This window comes from Topomyia yanbarensis, chromosome 2, assembly GCF_030247195.1.
Source record: "Topomyia yanbarensis strain Yona2022 chromosome 2, ASM3024719v1, whole genome shotgun sequence".
In the NCBI taxonomy this organism is placed as follows: domain Eukaryota; kingdom Metazoa; phylum Arthropoda; class Insecta; order Diptera; family Culicidae; genus Topomyia; species Topomyia yanbarensis.
In genome coordinates this window covers 4,561,359-4,588,024 of record NC_080671.1, presented here as the reverse complement: position 1 = coordinate 4,588,024, position 26,666 = coordinate 4,561,359, and the positions used below count along the sequence as shown (strand labels likewise).

The 26,666-nt window shown below is 39.0% G+C and overlaps 2 protein-coding genes across 3 annotated transcripts in view; one reads left to right on the top strand and one right to left on the bottom strand.

The window, feature by feature from the left end:
• The window catches only part of LOC131682420 (apoptosis-resistant E3 ubiquitin protein ligase 1), a 246,792-nt gene that overhangs the window by 157,877 nt on the left and 62,249 nt on the right, over positions 1-26,666 (top strand). The window lies entirely within an intron of this gene.
• Positions 6,341-7,855, bottom strand: LOC131682421 (uncharacterized). Its single transcript, XM_058963870.1, has 2 exons — positions 7,475-7,855; positions 6,341-7,411 (listed from the first exon to the last, which is right to left on the bottom strand). The coding sequence occupies exons 1-2, from the start codon at positions 7,848-7,850 to the stop codon at positions 6,444-6,446; spliced, it is 1,344 nt and encodes a 447-aa protein (XP_058819853.1). The 5' UTR covers positions 7,851-7,855; the 3' UTR covers positions 6,341-6,443.

Genomic DNA, 26,666 nt, shown 5'->3' with positions numbered 1-26,666 from the left:
GGAATAAAACATACACATACTGAGGAGTGCTGCCAACATAGGACCTATCGCAGTCATGTAATATTTGCGTACGTATATTTAAATGCATGTAAATTTTGACTGTGACGTACTTTAAATCTTTGGTTAGCTCGCAGTTGAGGAAAAAAAACGATAGGAGGACAATGAAAAGCAGTGTTTTGATTTGTACACTATTTGAATGCATGTAGGGTTGGGCGGGAACCGAGGATAAATGTTCTTTTTATCCGCTTTTACCTTATTATCCTTCCTTCCGTTTGAATTCAGATTGTTTCCTTGTCGGAATTAATTTCGAATGCGACAACCGATTCTGCCTCTATCGACTGTTGAAATGTTTGGTCGACAATTCTCAGGTGGTTCCTTCCTTCCGTGAACAGTAAAACGACGTCTTTCATTAACCATTTTTGTTTGATATTAGACCGGACCGACGATTTTATTCGGACGTCGAATCCACCTGAGAATGGTCAAAGCAAAATAATAATATAAAGGGCGAACACGAAATTATTGCGACACCGAAAATGTCATGCAAATTTTCTTATAATGTTTAAAATCAAACCAAAATTTTAGGGTAGTTTTATACATATATTTACTTAAAAAATCAAAAGAAAAGTTAATCGATGGAGCCTTGAGTGAAAAATTGAACGCATTTTCGCTTGATACCCTCCATCAAAGTCTTTACAGTGTCATCCGGTACCAGTTTCTCAGTTTTTTCCATTTTCTTAACATGCCCAAGTAACCAATAAGCATTATAACGTAGCCTAATATCTGCTTTAGATCCACATATAATGCGGTCTTTTAGAGCTGTGAAGCCCTTAATACTTATATAATGCTGGTATTATGCCAGAAAAGGCGAAATATAGTGCTATTACTGTGCAGAGATTGACAACTCGTTTCTGCAGTACTAATGCTATTATATAGCACCAGCGCACAAATGTCAAATTTTAAAGCCTTATATTAGCATTACTAATGCTATTACAAAGCTTCAGCTGGCTGTCATCGTCCGCCATGGTTTTAAAACCATTTCTTATATTTCCTTTCGGTATGATGAGCAAAAAGGAAAAAAATTAAAATAAAATGTGCTGTTTAAAACCGTTATTGTCTCTCTTCTAATGCATTGTAATGAATATCCTTAATGGGTTTTCGTTCTGACATTATATGACAATTTTACGAAAATTACCTGTAGTAAATCTCCAACTGAGGTACCTTGCCTCGTCCTTCACGGTAAGTGCGCTGCGTTTGCTCTCAGGACTATATTGCATATGTTCGATTGAAATGAAATATGCCGAATATAATCTTCAAGAAGAGTTGCATAACAAATAAACCCACAGCATTACAATATCATTATATCGGCTTTTTATTAGCTCTATAATGGCATTAAATGCACTTGTAAAGCTTACATGCTTTAAAGATCCTTGAAGCATGTACGCGTTATATCAGCTTTATATACGCATATAGAGCAAGCGAGAATGCTATATGTCGGCTGTGCAGTTATGCATTATTGATGCTAATATAGAGTTTTATTGCATTGTTAATGCTATAATGGAGTTTCAATGCAACATTAGTGCAAATGTATAGCCAATATAGTGCAATGGCTTAATGCTTATGGTTACTTGGGTGTCCTTCTCGTCTTTGACTGTCTTCTTGCTCTTCCGAAGTTCCCGCTTCATCATTGCCCAGTACTGCTCCACCGGGCGCAGCTCCGGCCAGTTTGGCGGATCCATGTCCTTTGCAACAAAATGGACAGAATTGGCCTCCAGGACACTTTTAGAATAGTGGCATGATGCCAAATCTGGCCAAAATACCGGAGCTTCGTCGTGCTGCTGCAAGAACGGCAAAAGGCGCTTCTCGAGGCACTCAGATTTGTAGATCTCGCCATTTACTGTGCCCTTTGTCACGAAAGGCTCACTCCTCAGTCCGCAAGATCAGATGGCCCGCCAAATGAGATATTTGGAGGCGAGCTTCGACATTTTCTTCTTCTTAAATTTGTCGTCCACATAGAACTTGCTCTTGCCGGTGAAAAACTCCAACCCCGGAATTTGCTTAAAGTCGGCTTTTATATACGTTTCGTCGTCCATCACACAGCAGCCATATTTTGTCAGCATCTTCTCGTAGAGCTTCCGTGCCCGAGTTTTAGCCGTCGATTGTTGCCGCTCATCGCGGTTTGGGAAGTTCTGTACCTTGTATGTATGTAGTCCAGCTCTCTTCTTTGCATTCTGGACGTAGCTCTGCGACATGCCGATCTTTTTAGCCAAATCACGGCTTGAGACGTTGGGATTTGCTTGAATCATCCGCTTCACCTTTCCCTCCGTCTTTTTGTTCTCCGGTCCCAGTTTTCTTCCAGCTCCTGTTCCGTGGTCCAACGTCAACCGCTCCTGGAACCGCTTCAACACTCTGGAGTCGGTTGAATGGTGAATGTTCAACATTTTTCCCAACTGCCGATGCGACAGGTCAGGAAATTCCAGGTGTTTGGAAAGAATTTGTTCTCTCGACTCGCGCTGGTTCACCTCCATTTTCGTTGAATCGAAAAACACGACTTCGAGTTTGACAGCATGTAAACAATACACACCAATGAGAAAGTGTGCAAAATTTGGTTGATTTTTACCCAATGGTAAAAAAGTTATGCTCTGTTGAATGTGTCGCAATAATTTTGTTGTTCGCCCTTTATGTCTCATGGAATTTGCGTTGCGTTGTGACGATGATTTTGGCGGATTGCACACTGACTTCATCATGTTTGACTGCTGATTATCTAATAAGAGTTGCTTAGGAAATGGTAAGTAGGAATTCATACCAATCCGACCCACATTAAAACCTCAACAGCATGATAGCCATCATTGCCGGCCGCCCCCATCTTCATCGCTCACGGGGAAGGATAAAGGAAAAGGTAGACAGGAAGTGTTGATGCTCCACCTACTTAACGGAAGGACGACGATTCATCAGACTCATCCATAGGTGTCGCGGAGTTGGTAGTTGGGAAGGGTATCAGGTCTAGGATTCGCTCCAAGCAAGCGATGCGACCTATAAAGCATATTCTATTAGGTAGTTGTTTAGTTAGTCTTCGAGTGCACGATGACTAGAAAAAGAAAAGATCTTGTTTAGTTTTTGGTTCTTTTTAAACTCTGGGCAGCCGGCTACCGAGAGTATCCTATGTTCCCTAAACAAAAGCAATTTGAACTCCACACAGCCGACCATGGGCGTATTGCCTAGGTAAGCTAATCTTATCTGCGTAATGGGCTGGATCACTATTTATTCAAACAGTATTTAGACGGAATTTGTTACTTCTTCTCTACGATATATTTATTGGCTTGACAACTACCGAGTGATAACACATTATACAAGCAAAGATAGCGCGAGATGTTATAAATCATGGAAAGTATTTCTTATTTTCCATATCGGATTGTTTTTGGAATACAAGTATACGAGCGATAATAACGAACACTGAAGGGAAATATAAAGAATCGTCGTCGCCGGTCTAAGGACCAAATGTCATCAATAGACTTAGACTCGCATGGAGGCATGAGATAGGAAACTTGTGAGCATTTTGTTATCCCACCATTTGACGACCGTTATTGACTGTTTCAACGATTGTGAGGAGAGAAGTGTATGTACAGCCACATATTAGAGAGCTAAAGCTGGATTCGCTAGACGTCGTTCATGCCTGTACGGACCTAGCGGCAATCGGATGGGAAGCAGTGTTTATATCTTCTGACGATTTTTTGAGTAATAGCGATATACTTGTATACTTCGCGTGCTGGACTGATGCTTGAATTTTTACGGTCCCTGAATGTTGTTCAGAGTGATGTATCAACTGCTGATATAGTCCGTAACTGGATTGATTCTAACACTGTACAGTTGTATTATAGGATGTTTAACCCTTAAATGCGCAATGTTGTTTTAAAACAACATTGCGAAAACCATCTCAAAATTATTATTGTAACGTATTAAAACTGTTAGACAATTTTCAGAAAATTTGAAAAAATTGCTATGTGCCTTTAAGGGTTAAAATTCAAGGCGGTTCATCGGGAAGCATACCGAGTGTATATCAGTAACGTTCAGATTAATTTGAAGCGTGATCCTAAAACATTCTGGAATTTTGTCAACAGTAAACGGAAAAAAACTAACAAGATGGATAAGGTGCGTTTCAACGGAACGATTTCAAATGGAGATGAATCTACAGCCAAAGTGTTCGCCGAATACTTCAAAAGTGTGTACAGAGTAAACTCGAATCCCGAAGGCGTAGTATCACTCGGTACCGACTTCACGAGCTTCGAAATCACGGACAACTGTATTCTTGAAAAACTGACAAAGCTTGATGGATCAAAATCCCCTGGACCCGATAAATTGGCGAACAGTGTCCTGAAACAATGTATGCATGAACTGCTCAGACCGCTAGGTGAATTGTTTAATACCTCTCTCTCTAACGGATATTTTTCCACGCTTTGGAAGATATCGCACATAACTCCAGTTTATAAAAATGGTTCCCGCTTTGATGCTGAAAACTACCGCGGAATTGTTAGTAATCGGTTATACGATAATTTGGAAGGGATGATTTTAGAAGCGCAGCATGGATTTCTGAAAGGAAAATCAGTGGTAACGAATCTGTGTGAATTTACCTCGTTAGTGACAAATTACATTTCAAGAGGATGTCAGGTAGATTGCATCTATACCGATATGAGCAAGGCGTTTGATGCTGTTGGAATCGATAGAGTGCTGAAAGCGGCATCTGACTTTGGAATTCACGGCCCACTGTTCAATTGGCTGACATCGTACTTGATTGTCAAAGTGCATAACATTGCATCCAAAACGTTTACAGTTGACTCTGGCGTGCCACAGGGGAGTCATTTGGGCCCACTTTTATTTGTAATGGTTATGAACAGATTGCCACAATTCATCACGAACGCCATTATTTTAATCTACGCAGACGACGTAAAAATTTTCTACCCTATTAAAACTACTGTGGATTGTCAAACCCTGCAACAAGATTTGGCTAATTTCGGAACCTTTTGCGAAGAGAGCGGATTGTGCGTCAACCCTGGCAAGTGCTCAGTAATGACATTTTCTAGGAAAATCAGTCCTGTATTTTTTGTATACCAATACCTGAATGCTACAATTCCTCGTGTTGATACCGTTAAGGACTTGGGAGTAACCTTCGATTGCTCGCTTTCTTTCCACGGACACATCGATCAAGTTGTAAAGGACTGCCTGCAACTGCTCGCTTTAATCAGGCGCTTCGGGCGTGAACTAGACGACCCTCACGCTATTCTGTCTATATATATTGGACTGGTAAGGTCGAAACTTGACTTCGCAAGCGTAGTCTGGCGCCCGCTCTATGTAACACAAATCAACAGGCTCGAACAAATTCAGAAAAAATTTGTACGTTTCGCCCTTAGACACTTGGGTTGGAACAACAATGAGCTGCCTCCTTACCAGCAACTGTGCGGACTAGTCGATCTGGACACTGTTCATTCTAGACATACGATAGCGGATGTGACCTTTTTCTCAAATGTATTGGGTGGACGCACCAAAAGTCAACGTCTGCGTGACAATCTAACCTTCAACGATAGTCCTACGGTACTACGACGTCGTCGGATCTTCGAGCCACCTAACCGATCGCGAAACTACACGCAGCACGAACCATGCACTAGGTTCATGACCGAGTTCAACCGTCTGGCAGATGTGATCTCGCTCAACACTACTCCGACTATGATGAGGCGTAGATTAAACCTTTATTACAGAGAATAAGTGCTTTACTGCCCATAACAGCATAAGAGTCCCATGTTGAAAAACAGCAAGCCGAGAAAAACGCTGTACAAGATTGTCCCATCCATTCAGCCAAATGGATGGGACAACCATGTTTTGGTATTTTTTTTTGATATTTTCTGAACAAACCCGGTAATCTTATTTGTGCAGTGTAATTCAGTGGTGATACAGAATACAATCCAACGGATAACTCATTTTCGACAAAAATCCACATGGGACTCTTATGCGTTTATGGGCAGTTTAGAGCTGTGATTTGTAGCTATAATTTATAATTATTCTCTATTCTGTGAATTAGCTTTAAGAAATGGGTAACAGGCTTGTAGCCTACAGCCTACTACAAATACAAATACTTTGTCTCATGGAATGGATAATTACGTATCAAATTCCGGATGGTTTTTGACACTAGGAGACAATGCGCACTATAATAGTGAGGGAATTTAATTTCCAAAACTACCATAATAGTGTTAAATGATGAAAAGCAAAATTATATGGGAGCTAATTGTTGTTTTATAAAACGTTACCATTTTTTCCATTTTAGTTATTAGATAACAAATTTTTTGATCCCCCCTTGACATTGGGATGACATTTTTTTTAATTTGTAACATCCTTACTATGTTAATTGATCACATTGCAAATAACAAACAATAAACACATAATCCAACAAGTTAGCCTCAGGCTTCAAAGAAACTGGCCATGTACCGCATCGTTGCTTCGTGATTTTCAGTTTCACTGACGATGTCCTTCAAAATTTGCTTATTCTCTTTCAAAGCCATTTCTAGCCTGGCCTCATCGAGTTGACAATAGGAAACATCGCAGGGTAAACCAACCCTCTCCAGATCAGCCTTACGTACTATCAATTCGTAACTTCCTCGGTTGTCCTTACGGGCCGTGCGGCCTTTTATCTGAATTTCCTCTTTTATATCCAGCGAGAAGAACGTTTGAATCACGTGCAACCCTCCGTGCTTTTCGATGGAAACGCTGGACTTGTAGTCTACGCCTCGTCCCATGCCACGAGTTGCCAGTGTGATGGTTTTAGCGACACCTGCTTCGTCAATGAACTGCTGCATCTGATTTTGGTCAGTGTTCTCCGTCAGAATATGCAATCGATCGAATTGACCGGAGTATTCCGTATAGAATTGGTTCAACTGGAAGTCGTTCTCGAAAAACACCAGAATTGATCGTTTGGCACCTAGTATCGCGTTTGCTCGACTAAAAATTGCATTCATCCATTTCGATCTGTTCGCCAGCTGTTGATAATCGGTCTCCGGGTTGAATTGAAGATTGGAACAGCCGAAAAAGCTTGGCATTGCGGATAATTCGTGAATACTGTACAAGTTCCTGATGGAAGTCTTTTCGTGTTGATTAAGCGAGGTCAGCGTGCCAGTAACTCCCAGTATAAGAGGATATCTTTTCGGCAGCATTGCGTAGGAAATTGAGCCGCAGCCCAGATTAAGGTAGCCGTAGTTAATTTCCGAGGCTACTCTAACGGAATAATTCCACTTACGTAAACGGAAATAATTGAATATCATGTAATAACTACATAAGACGTCATTTGTGTATTCCTCTCTGTCTTTACACAGAATTGTTCCTCTATCGCTGAGTTTGTAATTCCTCCAATAACCCAATGGCCTGGTTTTAACTGCAATGGCGCATTTAATCATCAGAAGAAGTTCTTTTTCAAACAAGCTAGAATTAGTGTAACTTTTTCTTATAATATCTTTGTCTTCATAGATCAGTAGATCGTATGATTTCTCCCTAGTGAAGAAATCAAGGAAATCTTGACGTTCATGCATATCGGATGAATCGATGAAATCATAAATACTTCGCTCAATTGACTCGGATGTTAGTGAGGGATTTTCAATTAGAAGACTCCAAATTTTCTCTTGAATTTTGTCCAACCCTGGTAACATTATTAGAAGTGCAGGTTGATAAGCACCGCCGTAGAACTCTTTGGTGAAAAATACATCCACCTCATCAATCAGTAACACCGAGTTGGCACAGTTCTCCGAAATAAACTTACTACGAACAGGGACAGCGTCCTTCACCAACATATCCGCCACCAAGTTTCTCAATTCCATCCGACGTCCATCGATGACTGGGGCGATTAACTCACCCGCCATGTCTTCAAATGTTATGTAGCTGATGTCATGGGCAATGTTGAATAAATCAAAGAATTCCTTAAAATCAGACTTATCTCTTTTCACCAAATATTCATTATAGCAAACGATCTTAGGCTTGTGACCCGTCAGTGCAAACAAGGCAGCCGACAATCCCAACACTAGAGATTTTCCTTGACCTGTTAGAACCTGTGCCAGATGTTTCGTAACTCCCTTCTCTGGACGATCCACACTCAACAGTCTCAGAATGCACAGGATCTGAATACAGTGTGGGGTTAGATACTTTCCCGTGCTGGAAACATCCTTCGAGACCAGGATCGACCACACGGCCGCTAGCCCTGCTAATATTTCTGGAAGCTTTTCCTGCTTGTAGGTGTCGGTCCAGCTTTTGAAGTGTGCTTCAGTTGCCAGTATAGAAACCTTCTCTACGATCTCAGTTGCTTTCAAGTCATTATCTGAAAAGAAGCAGAATTTGCAATATACACAAGTGTGGAATAGAAAAAAAAGCAAACTCACCCTCTCCAAACTGTTGCATGAACTGCTGAAAACTCTCGCTGTACTGTTGATAGGCTTTGCGCAGCAATTTTATATCTACATCGTTATTTAGTTCTAGGAAAAGCTTCAAAGCCCCATCGATGTCCATTTCGTTCTGTTTACGAATGTGCCAGAAGGACTCCTTGATAAGGTTGATTCGATTGGTGAATTCCTGATGAGATCTGCTATTGTCCATGACGCTCGCAAAGGGTTTGACTCGCTCGTCGTAAAATAATTCAAACGAAACGTATTCCGGCTGCTCCAGCAGGTACAGAAAAGAATTGCGCACGGCAAAGATCAATTCGTTTGTAGTGCAGATTTGGGCTGTTTGCGACAGAGGTTCACCTGATTCCCATTGAACTCTGTTGAGTTGAAGATTGATGAACGACATCAAAGTTGATAAGACCTCAGCCACATAGTGCTTTGGAATAACAACGCTATCAAATATGATCGATAATTTGGCAAACTTCTCCGGGTTGATGACACGATAGGTCTCATTCTCTGTGTTTATCCATTTGTTCTCAACCGGTTCGATGAGATTTAATTCAACAAATGGTTTCATACTACTATTTCTGATGAGCTGTTTCACAAACCAATCGAATTGGACATCATTCAGATCGACCAAAAAATCGTTGTATGCTCGGAAGAAAGCAACCATGTCCTCTGAATCAACGTTCTTCTCCAGCGCTACCAAAACAATCTCTAACAAACGATCCTTCAGTAATGTCATTTCCGGTAGTCGGATCTTGGAAGGAATAGTAGAAATGATATCTTCTCTGTTCTTCCAGTAGATATTGAAGACATCAACCAGATCGCGGAAATTGATTGATGACAGATTTTGTCCGATTGCCTTGGAGTTCATCAAATCGAGTTGCTTCTGTAAGATCTGTCTGTCGACCAAAGAGCTGTCCACTAGCGTTGCGTACGATATTGTCTGAACTATGAACCGAGCTGTGTTGTGGGTGATGACGCGCAAAGTCTCCAACTGATCGTAGCCCACTACGCAAAGAAAATCGGTGTAACTTTTGATTATGGTTCCGAAACAATCCAACTGACATTTTTCGGGGAGAGCATGAGCGAGAACATCATCCAGCAGACAGTACCACACGTAGAACTCATTCGCTATGTTCGGGGAATTTTCAGTTGTTTCGTTGATTCCAAAAAGTTTTTTGCTGCCTACCACGAATCTTTCCCACATAGGTTTTTGCGTTGATCCATCGAATAGCTGTACCTTGTATTCGAACCGCTTAAGGTTAGCACTACAACCTAGATCAAAATGTTTCAACAACTTGAAGATAAAATAGTATTCCCGTTCGAGACATTTTGTCAGAGAACTCTCCGATTTCCAGTTGATTTTCTTGATCGGATGCCATCCGGAACTGTTACTGGTTAATAGTTCTTCCGGAAGATGATCCGTTCGATCACCAATTTCTATAATTAACTCTTCCAAACTCTTACACAAAAAGAAGTAAATCGGATTGGTTTGAGCGGAAATCTGCTTTGATTTCTTAACATTTATCAGCTTAATATTGGTGATCCACCGATTAGTAAGATCCACCAACGGTTTTTGGAAAACATCCTCGTTCAGAGTCCCTGACAAATCGGCGAACAACTTTATATCATTATCTTGGATAAGCAGGATTTGCTGTACGCTTAAACTTTTGATCGATTCGTGCATGTTTTCCGGCACTTTTTTTAACAGCATGTTCTTATAGTTCGCGGAATTTGTGGCTAGCATCTGATTCAGCGCTTCTGATAAATCTAATGGATCCGGCTGAGAAAACCCAAAGCGGCCCAACGAGAGATTTCTTGCAAGAGTGCGATTTTCCAGTTTGTTAAAAACTACAGCAGATCGCCTAATATCATCGGAAATCAGCGAATTTTGAGCGATTTTGCATAACAATTCACGAGTTGAACATCTACTGGAAGACTTTAAAATCTGACTCAATTGAATACAGTTCATTGTAAACTGCTCATCTTTCTTCAACGCTTGTCTGACAGAGTCAAGGAATGTTGATTGACGCGATAATCGACCGCTCGTCATATCATCCTGAAGGACTCTCACAATTCGGAGCTGTTTCAGTAAAACCTCTTTCGCCTGGCGGAAGTTCATCGTTCCACCTAGTAGCTGTGGATTGACTAGTTCTACTTTCGCCAAAAAGTTGCCATCCGCACACATCAGACTACCTTCATTGTACAGCTTAATCATCATGTTATTGTATCTAAATCGAGCAGAAAACCCTAGCTGATCGATTTCCATCGGCGTTGGAGTTTTCATTTTAATTTGTTCACCTGCGAAATGGAATCTGCCAACCAAATTCAGTGTGTGTAGAGTCTCCTCAAGCTCAGTAGCTTCTTCGATAAAAGCTTGTTCGATCAACATATTCCAATCGTGATCATTCGGTGTATTGAACGACGTTTGCATTTCATTCGCCTCTGCGCCCGAGTCAACACTGGTAGTACTCCCAGCTACCGCCTCTTCAGTAGGGACTGCGGAGCCAAGACCATTGACTGCAGGCGATTCAGATGCAAAAGATCCCGCTTCTCCATTTCTCATTTCGAAATGTTCATTATCTTTCTCCGTCTCTTCATTATCGGTTTCATTCACATTCGTTCCCAAGACCTGATCAGCGGATTTGTCCCGTTCCTGGTGGGACTCTGCTTTACTGCTACCCGCCACAGAAACGACGGATCCGCTGCCTTCATTGCGCTGAACCGATTCTTCGGATATCGTCGAATGGTTGGTAGATTCATCACCCAACTGATCGATGATCTCGAACGACTGCTCATCCGTTGTCGTTTCGATTTCACTTTCCGAAACGCCATCACAAGCTGGTCGCACAGGTTCGATTTCATCAATTAGCACCATTTTGTTCGACATAGTTTGCACGAAGATCTGAAAAAATACAGCTATTAAAAGTTTTTTTTTACACATTTAACGTCACACAACAGACAATGGCCTCGGTAGAAAACGGATGACCAAACAGCTTCTTCTCTTTCTTCTTCTTCTCTGTTTTGGTTGGATAGGTGACAATAACCATAAATCCATCTGATGCTTCTTTAACGTCAATTTGATAGTCCACCCTTACGATTGCATTTGTAGCGGGTCAATCTCAGCTCAGCAGGCGGGACAGCCGATTAGTTCATCGCCCGGTGCCTTGCTGGTGAGTTTTGTTTTGATCGGAAGGTTAACGTTCGAAATTATTCGGTTTTATGCATTATATTTTTAGTTGACTTTTCTTTAGAAAATCCTCAGTTTCTCGATCTTCAATTTCTTCATTTCTACTTTTCTGTTTTTCAAAAAGGACGTGATCCAGATGATCACTTCAGATGGGAATAACATTTCTTGTAGAATCTCTTCCAAAAAACATCTGGTTTTTACAGCATTGTATGCATTTGCTAGATCCAGGAACATCACTGCTGTGATATAACCTTCTCTTGTGTATCGCTTGATAGCATCATAGTTCAAACAGGTCGTTTCGTCTGAAACCGAATGAAAGCTTCGGTAAGATTTTCCGTTCGCTTAACTTGCGACTGAATTAGCTCTAGCACGGCTGTGTTGATGATTTTGGTAATAGTTGGGATCAGGGCTATTGACCTTTTTTCCATGTACTGAACATTGATCGCGTCTTTACTTTGGGATCGCGACAATTTTAATTTCTTTTAGGTGATGTGTCAGTGCACCTGATATGAACATATGGTTGATTTGTTCTAACATCTCTTACCTCTGGTTTTATCGAGTTTTAGCATGCCGCATGTGCTCATGTCTCCGGAAGGTGCAGACTTTGAGTTTTTAGTTGACAGAATATTGTTCCACTTCTTTGCATCCATCAGGTTGTATTGACAAACTGGTCCCTAGGTTAATGGTGCTTCTATGTCTAAATCATTTTTCCCAACGTGTATATCCAGAAATTCTTCGCCCAGTTGTATGTCTTCTTGTTAACTCTTCTTTTGCTGATTTTTCCTGATATCCTTGCGATTATGCTCCAGAGTATCTTTGGGCTTGTTTGTGGGTCGACCGTTTCCGCAAGCATTTCTATTTGTTTTTTAATATCTTCATTTTTTAGTCTAGTGAATATCGCCGAATATTTTTTACCTCTATTGCATTTTCTATTGTGCTACGTTCGTGGAACTTTTTTACCACTCCCATTTTATAACTCCAGGCTCTTTCGACTTTATCACTCCATCATGCTTTTGGTGTATGTCTGCTAATTTTGCTGTTCTTGGTTACGTATTGTCTTGTGTCAATACTCGACAGTTCTCCTGGGTTGTTTACACTCGTTGTAATCTTCTGCTTCGTCATGCGTTTTCGAGCAATTATTACACCTCCGTTTGCTTTTACAGTTTGCTATCAGATGGTTGTATCTTCAATAATTCTGACACAGCACTATTTTCCTATAGAACGCTTTTACACCAACCGAGCAGCAGAAAATTGTGACTTTCTCTGGGAGTTTGGGTGCTCTAAAGGTTACGCTCACTCGCATGGTTGGTTTCTTTTTGTCGTTTTCATGTCGATTCATACGGTACACTGTCATTATTGGGTATTCGCACTCCATCTCTTCTAAGCAGAGCTTTCACCATTCATTCAAATTCAATCCGAACGAACCACAATACAGTTCAGTAAAACGCTTGCCTTCACCCCAACCGAATGAATTGCCGCTATGGATACCGAAGCAACAACACGAGGAAACAGAAACAGGAACGAATATATCCACACACGCTTGCATAAGCACGTATCATTATAATGATGAACAGTTGTGAGTATCATTGAGACAGAGGATATCAGTATTCTCTTCTCTCTTGAATAGTGGTTCCTCTTTGCTTGGTTGATTATTTAGTGAAATTGGTTCAAGAACATACAAGCTGTTGAACCATTCAGATTCATTGTGTAATGCTGAATCTGAATATAAAATTCTTCTGGCCATATTAGCGGTTTTCAGCGTCTTTCGCTACGTCAGTTAAGAACATATGGCTTGTGGAGCGGACATTAGTAGGTGAACTTGTGTTCACGATGCATTATAAATTTAGGGAAATCGTGTATATTCAAACATCAATATGCATTTATTAGTTTTTTTGGATGTTGGTTCCTCAGATGATTCAGCCCAACACATATAGGTTCATTTTTTTTCTAACATTGTAACTCTAGCTTACGAATATTTGGAATTTTATAATCTTTTCCTAAATGTTGTACAGACAGGTTAAATGTTAACAAATATAATATTAACTACAAATTCGATGAGCAAGATTTATGACTCCTGATTAAATTGGATACCTACTAACGGAGTGTTTAAAATGTACGGCATATTGTGGAATATTTATTAATTAAAAAATTACTTCGAGCTTCGTCTAAAGTTGAGCGGGAATAGCAAAATTACACATGCGTTTTAATCTTTGGGAAGAAATTAGTATCCCGCTTTAATGCTTTAGTGATCTGAACAGATTAGTTCGCTGCAATTATTCAGAGCTTGGTGAATAAAGTTTTATTTGGAATATCCTCCAAATGAATCTTGACAGTTGACTGTAATGCCTTTATTCTAAGTTACCCGAGATTTTTATTGCAACCAGGCAACCAAAAATGTTTTCAAATTTTGTTTAAATGTAAAAAACACACTATATTTTTTCCTATTCCATCAACATTACTATCCTATCATTCAAAATTTGTCAACTGGTTAATAAAAACTTGACACAATTTAACAAATTGCATTCATTGACATTTAAATCAAACATGATCTACGAAATTCATAGTCATGTGAAATTAAAATTAAATCTAAAACATTTTTGATGCTCGTATATGTCAGGAGCAGAGCACGTAAATTTTTACGATTTTTCTAGTTCTGTGTAATACTAACAAAACCCCTGAGTTGAACTTGAACAACGACTGGCTTATGAATATTTAAAAATATATTGTATTCCATAAGACAAATTGTTTTTGGTTTAATAATTGAATGTCTTCCAAAACTCGTTGAAATGTAATATACAAAAGTATTCTGCGTATTTATGATTTTTTTTTTTCAGAATTGATAATTTACTTTTTCAAAAGTTACAAAAGTTTTTCTGTGATCGTTTTTTCTGGTCAAGTCTACCCACCGCGGGAGCCTTGACCAAGGCTTGGGGAGCTTGACCAAGAGAATTTTAAAATATCAGAACAAAAACAATGGCATATAACATGCTGTTTTCCCTTTCTTCCCATATTGTTGAGGTTCTTAGTACTAGTTAAAATATAAAACGATTGTATTTCATGAGCTTTGATTTTTTTTAATGCATTGCTTTTTTGGATTAACTGTACTGATTACATTGCAGGTTCACGTGTCACAAAATCAGCCATAAAAAATCATTAGTGTATCTATCTGTGGTGTCCTTGAACGATTGATTGAAAAAAATTTCTCTTCTTTTTGGAAACGGGAACGATTTTTCCAAAAAAAAACACCATTTTTCACCTGAAAAAAATTATTAACAAATCCATAACATTAATATTAAAATTTTGACGAAAAAATGGAATCGTTCAAGGACACGGCAGTTTAATTACGAACAAGCAAAAATAAAGTTTTGAAATCTGTTGCAGACTCTTTCGGCACTCGTAGTCACCGCAAATATCGTGATAATCGCGTTTAAAGTTTCAAATATAAGCGAAAGGGAGCAAGATGAAAAACGAAATGAAGAAGATGAAAAATTAGCTGATGGAATCGAAACAAATATAAAAATATAAAAAAAATTAAGTACCACATGGAACACGTTATTAATAATTGTTGAATTTCGTGCTTGGTAAAGTCTCCCCATGTTCCCTACCCTATTTGTATTTTCACAATTCGACAGATTCAATAGGTTGAAGACAAAACTAAAAAATATTGCATATGAAAAGCGCACAGAACATGTACCAATCTCGAATAAAAAATAATAAAAGACAACAAACACATTCTCGTTATGAGCGCTGTTCTCCGGGGCAGCTGGGCGACATCATTTTTCGTAACTACATTCGCACCCAGCAAGCAAAGAGAATCTGGGTGCCTATGTACAGCTTGCTATGGAGAACGAATGATGCATAGCAGATGATATCTCTTCGAATGGAAGAGAGAATGAGCAACGGGTACTATTACGCTATGCTCATATACCTACACTATAGAACAGCAATGATTCACCAGCCTCGGTGGTGGTGAACCAAAGCCGTCAACTCCGCAGCTCAGTGGTGAATGGTTTAATAGGGTGTATGTTCGTGAAGCGAAGAACGAATGAAGAGTGTTCGTTCTTTTTCAGCTGATTCGTTTTCCAAGCTCTGCTTCTAAGATTTTCTCCTCTGTAATATCGGGTGGTACCCCTGCGATTACACCACTGCCCTTGTATGCAAAAGTGACGTAAGCGACACTTTTGTCAAATTTCATTTTTTCATATTTCTGAGTTCTCCACAAAAATCCACGTCTTTCAGTATAATTGTCTTTAAAAAATTATGCAAAATGGCCTTTTAAAACGAGAAAAACAAAGTGACGTAGACGCCATTTTTTACCAAAATGACGTACCGGTGCAATATAGTATTGAAGGTATATTTAACAAGGTAAAATAATTTATTCTTAAGCTGTTGTATCATAAGTAATGTTGGAATCGAGATAAGCACCATTTTGTGATGTAAATGGCTAGGGTGGCGTTATAGTTAGACTAGGGTGGTATTCAAATTAGTTTTTTAGCACGATAAATTTTTTTAACCATTTATATTTTATTAAGAAGTCTCCTGTGTAAGCTCGAATGCTTCTTTAAAGCAGCCAGCTTAGTCTTTTTCAACATGGATATTTCATACCACAATAATGTACGAATGTATCTTGGTGAAAACTTTTGTTCAAAACCTTGACCGCTGTTGTTCTATATTTCATCATTTTAGTGCGCAATTGGTACCCAACCAATAAATTTCAAAACCAATTCCAACCAAAACACCTGCAAATTAAATGGAATTTATTCAAGTCTCATAAACCGTGAGTTGAACTGTTCACACTCCAAATTTATACGAAAATTTCATGGGGTCAGTCCGAGGCAATGTTAAGCCAGTTTCATTATTTTTTCAAAGTATAGCATGAAAACTGGTATTAATATAACATAAACATTAATAAATTGTATATATAAAAGCTCTACATTAATTTTGAAACCATCTGACAGACTTTGTGGATTAAAAATCAGTAACCTGTGAAACGTTTGTACCTGAATACACCTGTTATTTGACACGCTTGATCTACTAAAAATGCAATCAGAATAAGACCAACTCCAGAATAACCGTATACTAGGAAGACTTCAAATGTGCTTGAATAGTTTATAGACAACCTATATGATGTATTTTGATGTGCCGTGTAACAGGAATATTCACAAAAAAAAATTACCAAAGAAGCGGGAAACCGGAATTACCGGAACCAGTCGTTAAGTGGAACACTGTATCCAAATGTCTTCAAATATGATTGTATTTTTCACAGATCACAGAATTTGATGTGCCGCATGACAGAAATAATTACTAGAATTGTTTGGTCTGAACTTCCATATTCCAGAAATGTTAATAAAGTGTCCCTATTTGACATTGAATTTGAATTGTCCATAAATTATAGTGTTGATATTATTTGATAAGTCGCATGACAGAAATGTTTAACAAAAACGTTGCATCCCAGATGACTTTACATGTGATAGCATTGTTCGTAGAAAACCGAGCTGGTGCACCTTGATGTGCCGCGTGACAGGAATATTCACTTAAAAATTCGTCCGTTGAAAAGGAATCTGGAATCACCGAATGTGTTGTAAAGTTTCTCCGTGTTTCCGGATGACTTTACATGTCTGCAGATCTTCGTTAATGTGCCGCATGGCAGGTGTCTTCAAGTATAAATGTTTCACAAACATGGGTAGCGCATTCCGAATTCACTAGGCCTTCCAACCCAGAACCGCTTCCACGTTGCCTGAAAAAGGTCTACATGAAGTCATAGTGTTCAAATGTAGGATAAATGATTCAAATGTAGGATGTAGGATGCCTGACTTGCAGCTAAACTTTGGAAAATAATGAAAATATACTGAATCGCCCTCGGCATAACCCACGGAACATCCGTATAGATCCAAAACCGACCTTCTGACCAGACCATATAGCCTCGGAAACTTGAATGAATTCATAATCATTTGCAGATAATTCAAATGAAACGGTTGATTATATACGACACGTTTTACCCAGTACTATTGGTTTGTACGTCAGAATTGCATAAAAACAGTGAAATGAAATCGCTATTTTTTTGCAAAAGTGACGTTAGCTAAAATTTACAAGGTTTTTGCAAAAAAGTGAAAATTTAAGCAATTGGTTATTATCTGCGATGGATTGTACACATTTTGTACAGAACAGATAGTTGAAACAATATTCGTGCTTTTGAAAACATCACGAAACACAATAATTGGTTTCCTGAAAAATATTCCTATTGGCGCTAACGTCAGAATTGCATAAAAGGGCAGACCAGTGACGGACACTAAGTGTCGTGGGATGTACGCTCGATAATTTTTCGCCTTCAGTTCTGCGTCTGTCGTATATGTATTCGTATATGTATTCGCGATTTGGTAATTATTGATGTATACCATGAGTTTATTTCGCCCAATCTGCTTCATTTCCGTAACGTGAGTCTTGTAAAATGCCATCCTCCGCAGTGCTGCACAGACTAGGGATAATTTATTGATCTTCAAGTTTCCGTTCTGCGTTTCGATCAGCTCGACCATGGCTCGAAACGGTCCGTGGTCGCCTTACTCATACTGATAATTGTCCGTTTGCTTGTCTTGGCCGGTGTTTATATTTGTTTGCATTGTCCCCTCGATTTTATTTTCCTCGTTGGTATCCATAGATGTGCTAGATTTTATAATAGTTCCATTTTGTTCCATATTCGCCATTTTTATTATTTTTTCTTTGCTATTTTTCCGCCATTTTATTTTACGAAGGGAAACCTTCCTTAATTTGGCACCAAGGTTAGCGTCTTTTCGCACTTTAATTATACTTTTGCTAGTTTTTTATTCACTGGTTAATTTTTTTTTTCAAACTTTCACGAAGAGATATCCTTAAACAATATATTTCACTTTCTCGTGGTATTGATCACAATCCGAAATTTAGTCAGAAATTCTCCTAATTAGCTCTTCACTGAAACGTGTGTTGCGTCTAGGTGTCAATCTCCGAATGGACCAAACAGCACCTGCGGTTAATCTTACCGATTCTCTACATTTTTTGGTGTTCATTTTAATTTTCTACTGAAATATGTGTATTTTGTGTTCAATTCTGTAAGGGGCCGTACACTAATTACGTAAGGCTTTTGTCGTGACTAACGACTTACCTTTCAATATAGGGGCCCCTTTTCAAAATTTCGGAAGAAAAATGATGTAAGATTTTGAACGCTTATATCTTTTGTTGTACTGAATGGATTTATTCAATTTCTTCGGCATTTTGTCGAAAATATTTGTACCAATGTTGTATTAAATTTTGGAATATGTAGGATATTCATTATCAACGGAAAAATAGTGTTTTGAAAAATCTTTCGAAAACGACTCGGAAAAGTGAAAATTTTCAGCCCATCCCGCACAGAGCCGTCAAAATGGTGCAGCAAATGAACAATAAAATAATGAAAAGTTTATATAAAGGTCCACTACATGTTTGTTCCTATGATTATTCGTATTGGGTTGCTTGACGAGAGCAGTTGGTGGGGGAAAGCCGGGATATTAATTTTGGTTAAGCCATTAGAAGTCGGACGGAAAGGAAAGGCTCATGCACGCCACGAGAACGAGCGAGAAAGCGATAGTAGTGCATATTAGCGAAAGCGTTACGTACATTTTGAACCTTATTAACTTTTCTTCTACAAAACGGATTGCCAATCTTGTTTCATAAATTGGAAGGAAAACGTTCAATGCTTGCTACCGATGCGTTCTTTGCTATATAAAATTTGTTTAAATAGTTCGAAAACTACTTTAAATGAAATCAACATTAATGATAAAACCTATAAATAGGGGTGTCGCAGCTTTTCTCTAAGCCAGACGTGTGTAAGACGCAGTGCATAACAGACGTGCGTGGTCGTGAGAAGCTGCATCGGACGACCAATCAAATCAGCTACCATCGAAGAGAAGAAGAAAAGCGTTGGTGGAGGTGGTGGCGGTGAGAAGTCCAAAAAGCCAAAGGCTAAGAAACGCAGTCACTGAAAAGGCGGTAGTAACTGCCACTAAAAATGCCACCAAAACATCAAAGGCTGCAAAGCGTACTCATTCGGTGTGAGCTGCGAAAGGGGAAAGATCGTATGGATGTACGCAGTAAAAACAATCGTCGGCAAGGTTTGAATTGTTTTAAAAGATTCCCGTCTTGTATCAACATAGTTATCCACAAACCGTCCTTATTAGGACGAAGGCAAAATGGAAAAAGAATTTAATTAGAAAGTTTCTTTTGTTAACTAGTATTAAGTTTGCGCTTGGTAATTCTGTACTTTTACCAGTGAATCAGAAAATGTTTTTCTAATCTACAAACCCGAAGGTTTTTGCAAATCCTTCCAAGAAAATCAGTGAATGTGGCAACTCTACCACTAAGCGAAAGCTACACCAAAACGAATGATGAAAATATTTTCATTTATCGAACAAAAGGACGTCCTTCCATCTGCATTGTAAAGCCAATAAATAGGAACACCATGATGAAAACCGTGCTCATTCGGTGTGAGCTGCGAAAGGGGAAAGATCGTACGGATGTACGCAGTAAAAACAATCGTCGGCAAGGTTTGAATTGTTTTAAAAGATTCCCGTCTTGTATCAACATAGTTATCAACAAACCGTCCTTATTAGGACGAAGGCAAAATGGAAAAAGAATTTAATTAGAAAGTTTCTTTTATTAACTAGTATTAAGTTTGCGCTTGGTAATTCTGTACTTTTACCAGTGAATCAGAAAATGTTTTTCTTATCTACAAACCCGAAGGTTTTTGCAAATCCTTCCAAAAAAGATGGGTGGGTAATGTCTAGGACATAACCGGAGTGTCGTGACTACTCGTTTGACTTGTAATTCAAATAAAATGATACTCAATGAAATATGTGGGAATGTTTCAAGTTATTCTTTATAATAATTATGGTGGTTCTGAAAAGAACCTTTGTTGTTGGCGTCTGCGTTGATCGGGGATGCGCTGGATTCTAAGCTCGTTGAGACATTCATTCATGAAATGAACAAATTTCATATTTTCTTGCTTTGAACTATCAATGTTAAAATCTCTCGAAACAACCATCGGAATCTTTTCCGTACAGAAATGAACACGCTTAGCGAAAAACTAGGGGCGGGTAATGTCCGGGACATAACCGCGATGCTCATATTCTTAAAATTCTGCTTGTATCTCCTTCAAATGGCTAAATTTTGCGCATTAAGTTCGATTCACCGGGCTCAGCGAAATTTTCCTGGGGATCCCGTTCGTTAGTATATTCAGCAAAACAATTTTATTACCGAGTTCTCCGCGTTGAATACAGGTCAATAATTTCATATAATGATTTCAACATGCAGTCAATGTACATGTATGACAGGTGGGAGTGTTCTGAAGTGGTTTTAGTGGAGGTAACAACATAAAATCATGTATTGGACATTTTACAATGATTCTCCTTAACCCTGCAAAACCACGTGGTTGGCAGCAGAGGGTTAAGTTGTTTGGAAGAGATGACAGTTAATATATGATAACTAAAAATATAAAATTGTTCTATAAATTGCAAAGTTATTGCCGCGTTGACCTGAAAATTTGTCATTTCATTCATAAAGGAACAATCATTGAAATTATGTCAATTTATGCTTTGCAAGATTTGAAATAACTTCGAAGTGTGGTCACGACACCCCTGTTATGTCATATACATTACCAACCCATCTTTTTTAGTGCTTTTCAACCACCCCTCCCCCCAGATAAGAGTTCGCAAGATTTTGGTGAACTAACCCCCCCCCCCGCTACATAAGATCTTATTATGATTATCGTAATTAAAAAATCGAATTGTTAATTCATCAAATAATAAGATAGCGAAAAGGATATGTATAGAATTATTACAAGAAAATTCATGACAAAATTTAACTGTAATCATCTGCAGAATTTTAATTGCATGCCAATCTCGCCTAGTAGAAAGAATAACTGTTGTCAGATATTCAGTAACTCCAATTTGGTCCACATGATGCTTTGCTATATTCCACTTCCTTTGAATCTATTTTCTTGTGTTGTAGAATTTAAAAGAGTTTATAACCTCTTCTGGCATGAATTTATTCTGAGTTCCAGCTGTGACGCTTATCGTACGCATAGCTCCGAGTTAACCATCTTCGAATTTTCTTAAATTAAAGTACAGTTCACACTCTGGAAATATTCTACATTCAAGATCTTTGACAATCGTATGCTAGAACATTTTCCAGATACCTTGCGGATTTGAATCAAATGTTTGAAAAGAACAAAGTCGGTCTAACAACACGAAGGGTATCAACGCTTCTTAACTTGTAAGGCATATTGTGACTTCAGTTCCCAAACAGAACAATGTACAACCAAGAGCCAAAAAATTACTCATGTTGTTTGATATACAAGGATTATATGGTACAAATGAAAATAGTTCCCTTTTCTTGTTGAAAAGAATATTTCCCTAATATAATATATTTTTTAAACTTGTTTTATGATATTACGTTGCGTTGCGTTGCGAAGCACGGTGCTATTCGTAGATTGCATACTAACGATTATCATGTTGCCTATAGGTAGTTCAACTCATTTTGCTTGTAAGATAAATGATCGGGAATGAACTTTATCTCTTTTGAGTTAAGTAAACCAATAGCATGTGAATCGTTATTGCCGGCCACGACCATCTTCACTTATACTTAGGATAGGGTAGGAAATGTTGATGTAATACCTACTTAAGGAAGGCCACCGGCTCAGCGACGCTTCCATAGGTATTACGGAGTTGGATTGAGAGACAGGTATAGGTCTAAGATTCGCCACAAGCAGGCAATGCGACCATGAAATTAATATATTATTATGCGGTCGGATGGTTAGTCTCGGAGTGCACGTATACTCAGAGGAAAGAGATATTTAGTTATGTTTTTCTTCTGTTTAAACTCTGGATGGCCAGCCATCGAGTGTGGTTGTCCCTAAACTGCTGCAATTTGAACTCCAAAACAACCGGCCGTTGGAGTATTGCTACAACTCTAAGCTAGCCTGATTTTTTTTCGAAATTATCTAGTATTAATTGTGAAGACTCACAAAGTGAAATTAGGGCTTGAAAAGTTGATCAACGAGTTTTGGAATCTTCTCTGGAGTTTTAAGTGAAGAAGCTGCACCACGTATGTGTTTTGTGAATCAGTGCTCTTCAATGTATGGGGATGCCTATCTGTTTTGGTGTGATTGCACGGGTGTGGAGAATTACTACTCCCGAGGTTTCTTGGTAACGCTTTGTCATTGGCGTTTGTCGGAGGGAAAAAGATGGGCTATCGACGGATGATCAACTCACGGAACTGTTCGGATCTGGAAACACCAGTGAGCAATGCTGAATAAGGATAACTTACGAGATTAAAAATTTATTTGTGATACCTCAGCCAATGGGCCCGGCAATTATTCCCCGAAAATGGAACACTTTCTGGAGTATTCAGAATTGATTATTCGTTTGTTAGACTCTAAAACGAGATTGGCCTACGTACGGTCTCTATCTGGAAGAGTAAAGAGTCAAGCATAGAAAGTGTAAATAATGCGAAATAAATCTACTACACGAATAAAGGACGTAGAGATGCTGCCTGAAACGGTCTTCGCGGGCAGATCAATAAAGGGTTCAAATTTTAGTTAGATAAACAAAAAAGGATGATGTGGTCATTGACTGTTATGTCATTTTTGCTTGAAACTGAAACTGACACATGCTGGTTGCGCTTCTGGATACGAGTCTCTCGAAACAGTCATTTTTATATAAATGTTGTAAACATTAGAGCGAGCCAAGCGCGACCAGGATTTGACTCGGGGTTTTCTAGCAAAAACGACACTGGTTGAATCACAAAAAGGCAAAAGGTATGAAAAATTGGAAATCTCTCACTTATCTGCAATCCTGACTGGGTTGTGTCCTCTTGCTGGTGAAAATGTCCCGCATTTGATCCGCAGATGAGCCGGAAACGTCTGTCAGATGGTTGCTTGATTTGCTACGGATTGTGGATCTTGAGTTGGTTGCTATTTTCTTCCAGTGTAAACCTTCTGTAATTCGCAGAACACTTTGCTAACTCGACATTTTATCGTTAAACCGTATACACGATGTGTGAAAAAGCACTTTAAGGCCCATCCACAAGACAACCACATCAAATTTTTACTTTTCACTTGTTTTATGATATTACGTAAGAAAGGACTAACCCTCCCTCCCCCTCAGATAAGAATTTGTAAGATATTTTGAAACTCCTCTTCCCCCCATATGCCCTTACGTAATTAGTGTATGGACCCTAAGATGTACGACTACTAGCAATAACTGGAATAATGGATTTTGTGAAACAGCCATTATTGGTGGTCCGCTCAATTCGATCGGCGAACTGCAATGCTCATAGCGTTGTTAGTACCGCCCAATTTGATGCTGATGAATGATGAAACGCATAAAAATGCAAAATAATCAGTTTGTATTTGGTTGTCATGCCCTAGGAATGTCGGCAGCAAATATCGGTCGGATCAGACCGTTGACAGTGTACCACCTCGAATTAAACGAAACGTAAATGAGCTCTTCTGCAGGCCACAAATACAGTACATATTTATTTTTTAAAAAATACAGGTGGGATATGTTTAAAAATACACAGCCATAGTGACGTAGATTACACTTTAGCCTGTTATTTGCAAGCAGCATCTTCGAAAACTAATATTGAAACAGTTCATATTTTAACAATACTTTATATTTTAGCTTTAAACTGACTTGACAGCAAAATCCTTTTAGGAATGTTAAGAGTTCGTTGAACAAAAAACTACTGGAACCGAATTTTCTTTCAATGCTGAATGAATTTTTTTCTGATACGGGTATACCTGGATACCCTCAATAGTACGTACATTTTAGGGACGATCCATAAATGACGTAGCATTTTTTGAGTGATTTTCAACACCCCCCTCCCCCATCGTAGCATTTCGTCACAAACCTCTAAATCGCCCCTGGAAATTACTTGACGCTAATTCTCCCCCCCCCCCTTGACCCCATAAAATTTAAAAAAAAATAAAAGCCATGTTAGTTGTTCCCCTTTTAAAAAGCTACGTAGCATGACATGACCCCTACCCCCCTGTCGTCACACATCATTACAAAACACAATACTCCCCCCTCCCCCATATAATGCTACGTCATTTATGGATGATCTCTTACCGCGATAGTACGTACACGTGCCATAAATTGATTTTCCTTTGATGGTGTAAACTTCAACGAAGTAAGACAAATTTTATTTTTTTTCTATGGGTTTCTGCATACTTTAAAGAAGTTGTGTGCTACTTAAGGTAGTTCTTTACACTCTAGTTCAAACTTTAAGTAAGTCATAAATTCATTGTGGAAATCTAACAAGTATAAAAAAATCTGCAAGCTTAAGGGACGCCCTACAAGTTCCAGGAATGTCTTCTATATTTTGGGAGATTGCTGACTTACAAGGAGATCTTTAATACTTCAGATAATTTGTAAGACACTCATTAGTTATAGTTTGTTTTTTTTTTCGAGCTTCAGAGTATCTCAATGAACTAATCTTCGAAGGTCGTATGGAATTTAAGAAATACTTCATAACCGTGTGCCTTTCGCATATTCACATGTGTTCTTGGATAATCGCGCACGGACCACGAATCTAATACTTTATTTTTGGTGTACGGCTAAGATGCTAAAAGAGAGTGAGATCTTCCATATCACTAGAGTTCCCGGTGATGTCGCCATGGAACGTGTTGTCTAGTGGATATGAGCTTTATTTTTTTTTATTGGTGCTACTGAATGTATGGACCTAAGTTATTAGGACCGAGAGTAATGGTTTCCGGACGTGACCTACGGATGAGCGCGCGAAAACGGACGTTTGTTGGTTCGCGTTTGAGACAGCGTTAGAAACTTCATAAGTGCTAAAACGTTCTCCTTATTACCGGGGTGTTACCAAGTCTGCGCGATCGCGAACGTAGGTGTATGTTGTTCATCGCGAATGGCTTAAGCGTTCGTATGCTAACGCGTTTGTCACGTGTGCTCGCGTTCATGTGACTTGACATGTGACGCGTGTACAAGACTGGATTTTGTAACTATGTGGCATTTCCTATATACGCGTGCGTTCTTGGATGGCCACGCGGACCTTCATTCTGATAGTTAGTTTTTGGTGCACAATTCACATTCTGACAGGGAGTAAGTTACCCCATATCACTAGAGTCCTCGTGGTGTCCAGTGGATATGAGAGCTTTCTTTTTTTAATTGATCCAATTGAAGGCATGGACCTAGTCTGCTGATATCAAAGATATAAACATCCGGAAGTTACCGATTCATGATCGTGCTAGTGCGGGAGTTTTTAGGTTCACGTTTGAGACCGCGTTTGAAAATTTATAGGATCTGAGACATTCACTTTATCACCGGGATGTTATCATGCTTACGAGATCGCGGGTGTAGGTGCCAGGGATGGTCGCGAAGGGCTCAAGCATTTGTAGATTAACGTGTTTGTCACGTGTATGTGACTTTGCGTGTATAATTTCGATTTTATAATCATGTTGCGTGTATTTTTTAATGATCGCGCGCGGACCGTTAATCTAATGCTTAATTTGTAGTGTATGGTACAGATGATAGAAGAGAATCAGTTTCCCCATATCACTAGCGTTTCAGGTCATGTTGCCATGGAACGTGTTGTCTAGTGAACATGAGCGTCATTTTTGGTGGGTTCAACTGGAGACATTAGTCCAGAACTTTCGGACGTGACCGTTTCATAATCGCGCGATTGGTGGGTTAATGTTTGAGACCGCGTTTGCAAGTTTAAAGATGCTACATTTACTTAACTACCGGGGTGTTTTCATGTAGGCGAAATCGCGGGCGTGAGATTGTGTGGATTATTGCAATTGCATGGTCGCGTTTGTGGCTAGGTTTGTGTTATCGCGAAGGCCATGATCGTTTGTACCTATATGAATATAGATAGCGTATAGTAGAGATATACTAATAAAAGGAATCATAACATACCGAATAAAGAAAAAAAAGATGCAAAGAGCTTGACTAGAAGTGTATAAATTGAACAATACAATACTATACGTAGTACGAAAAACTACGATTATTACAAAGCTACAACTAATAGGTTTC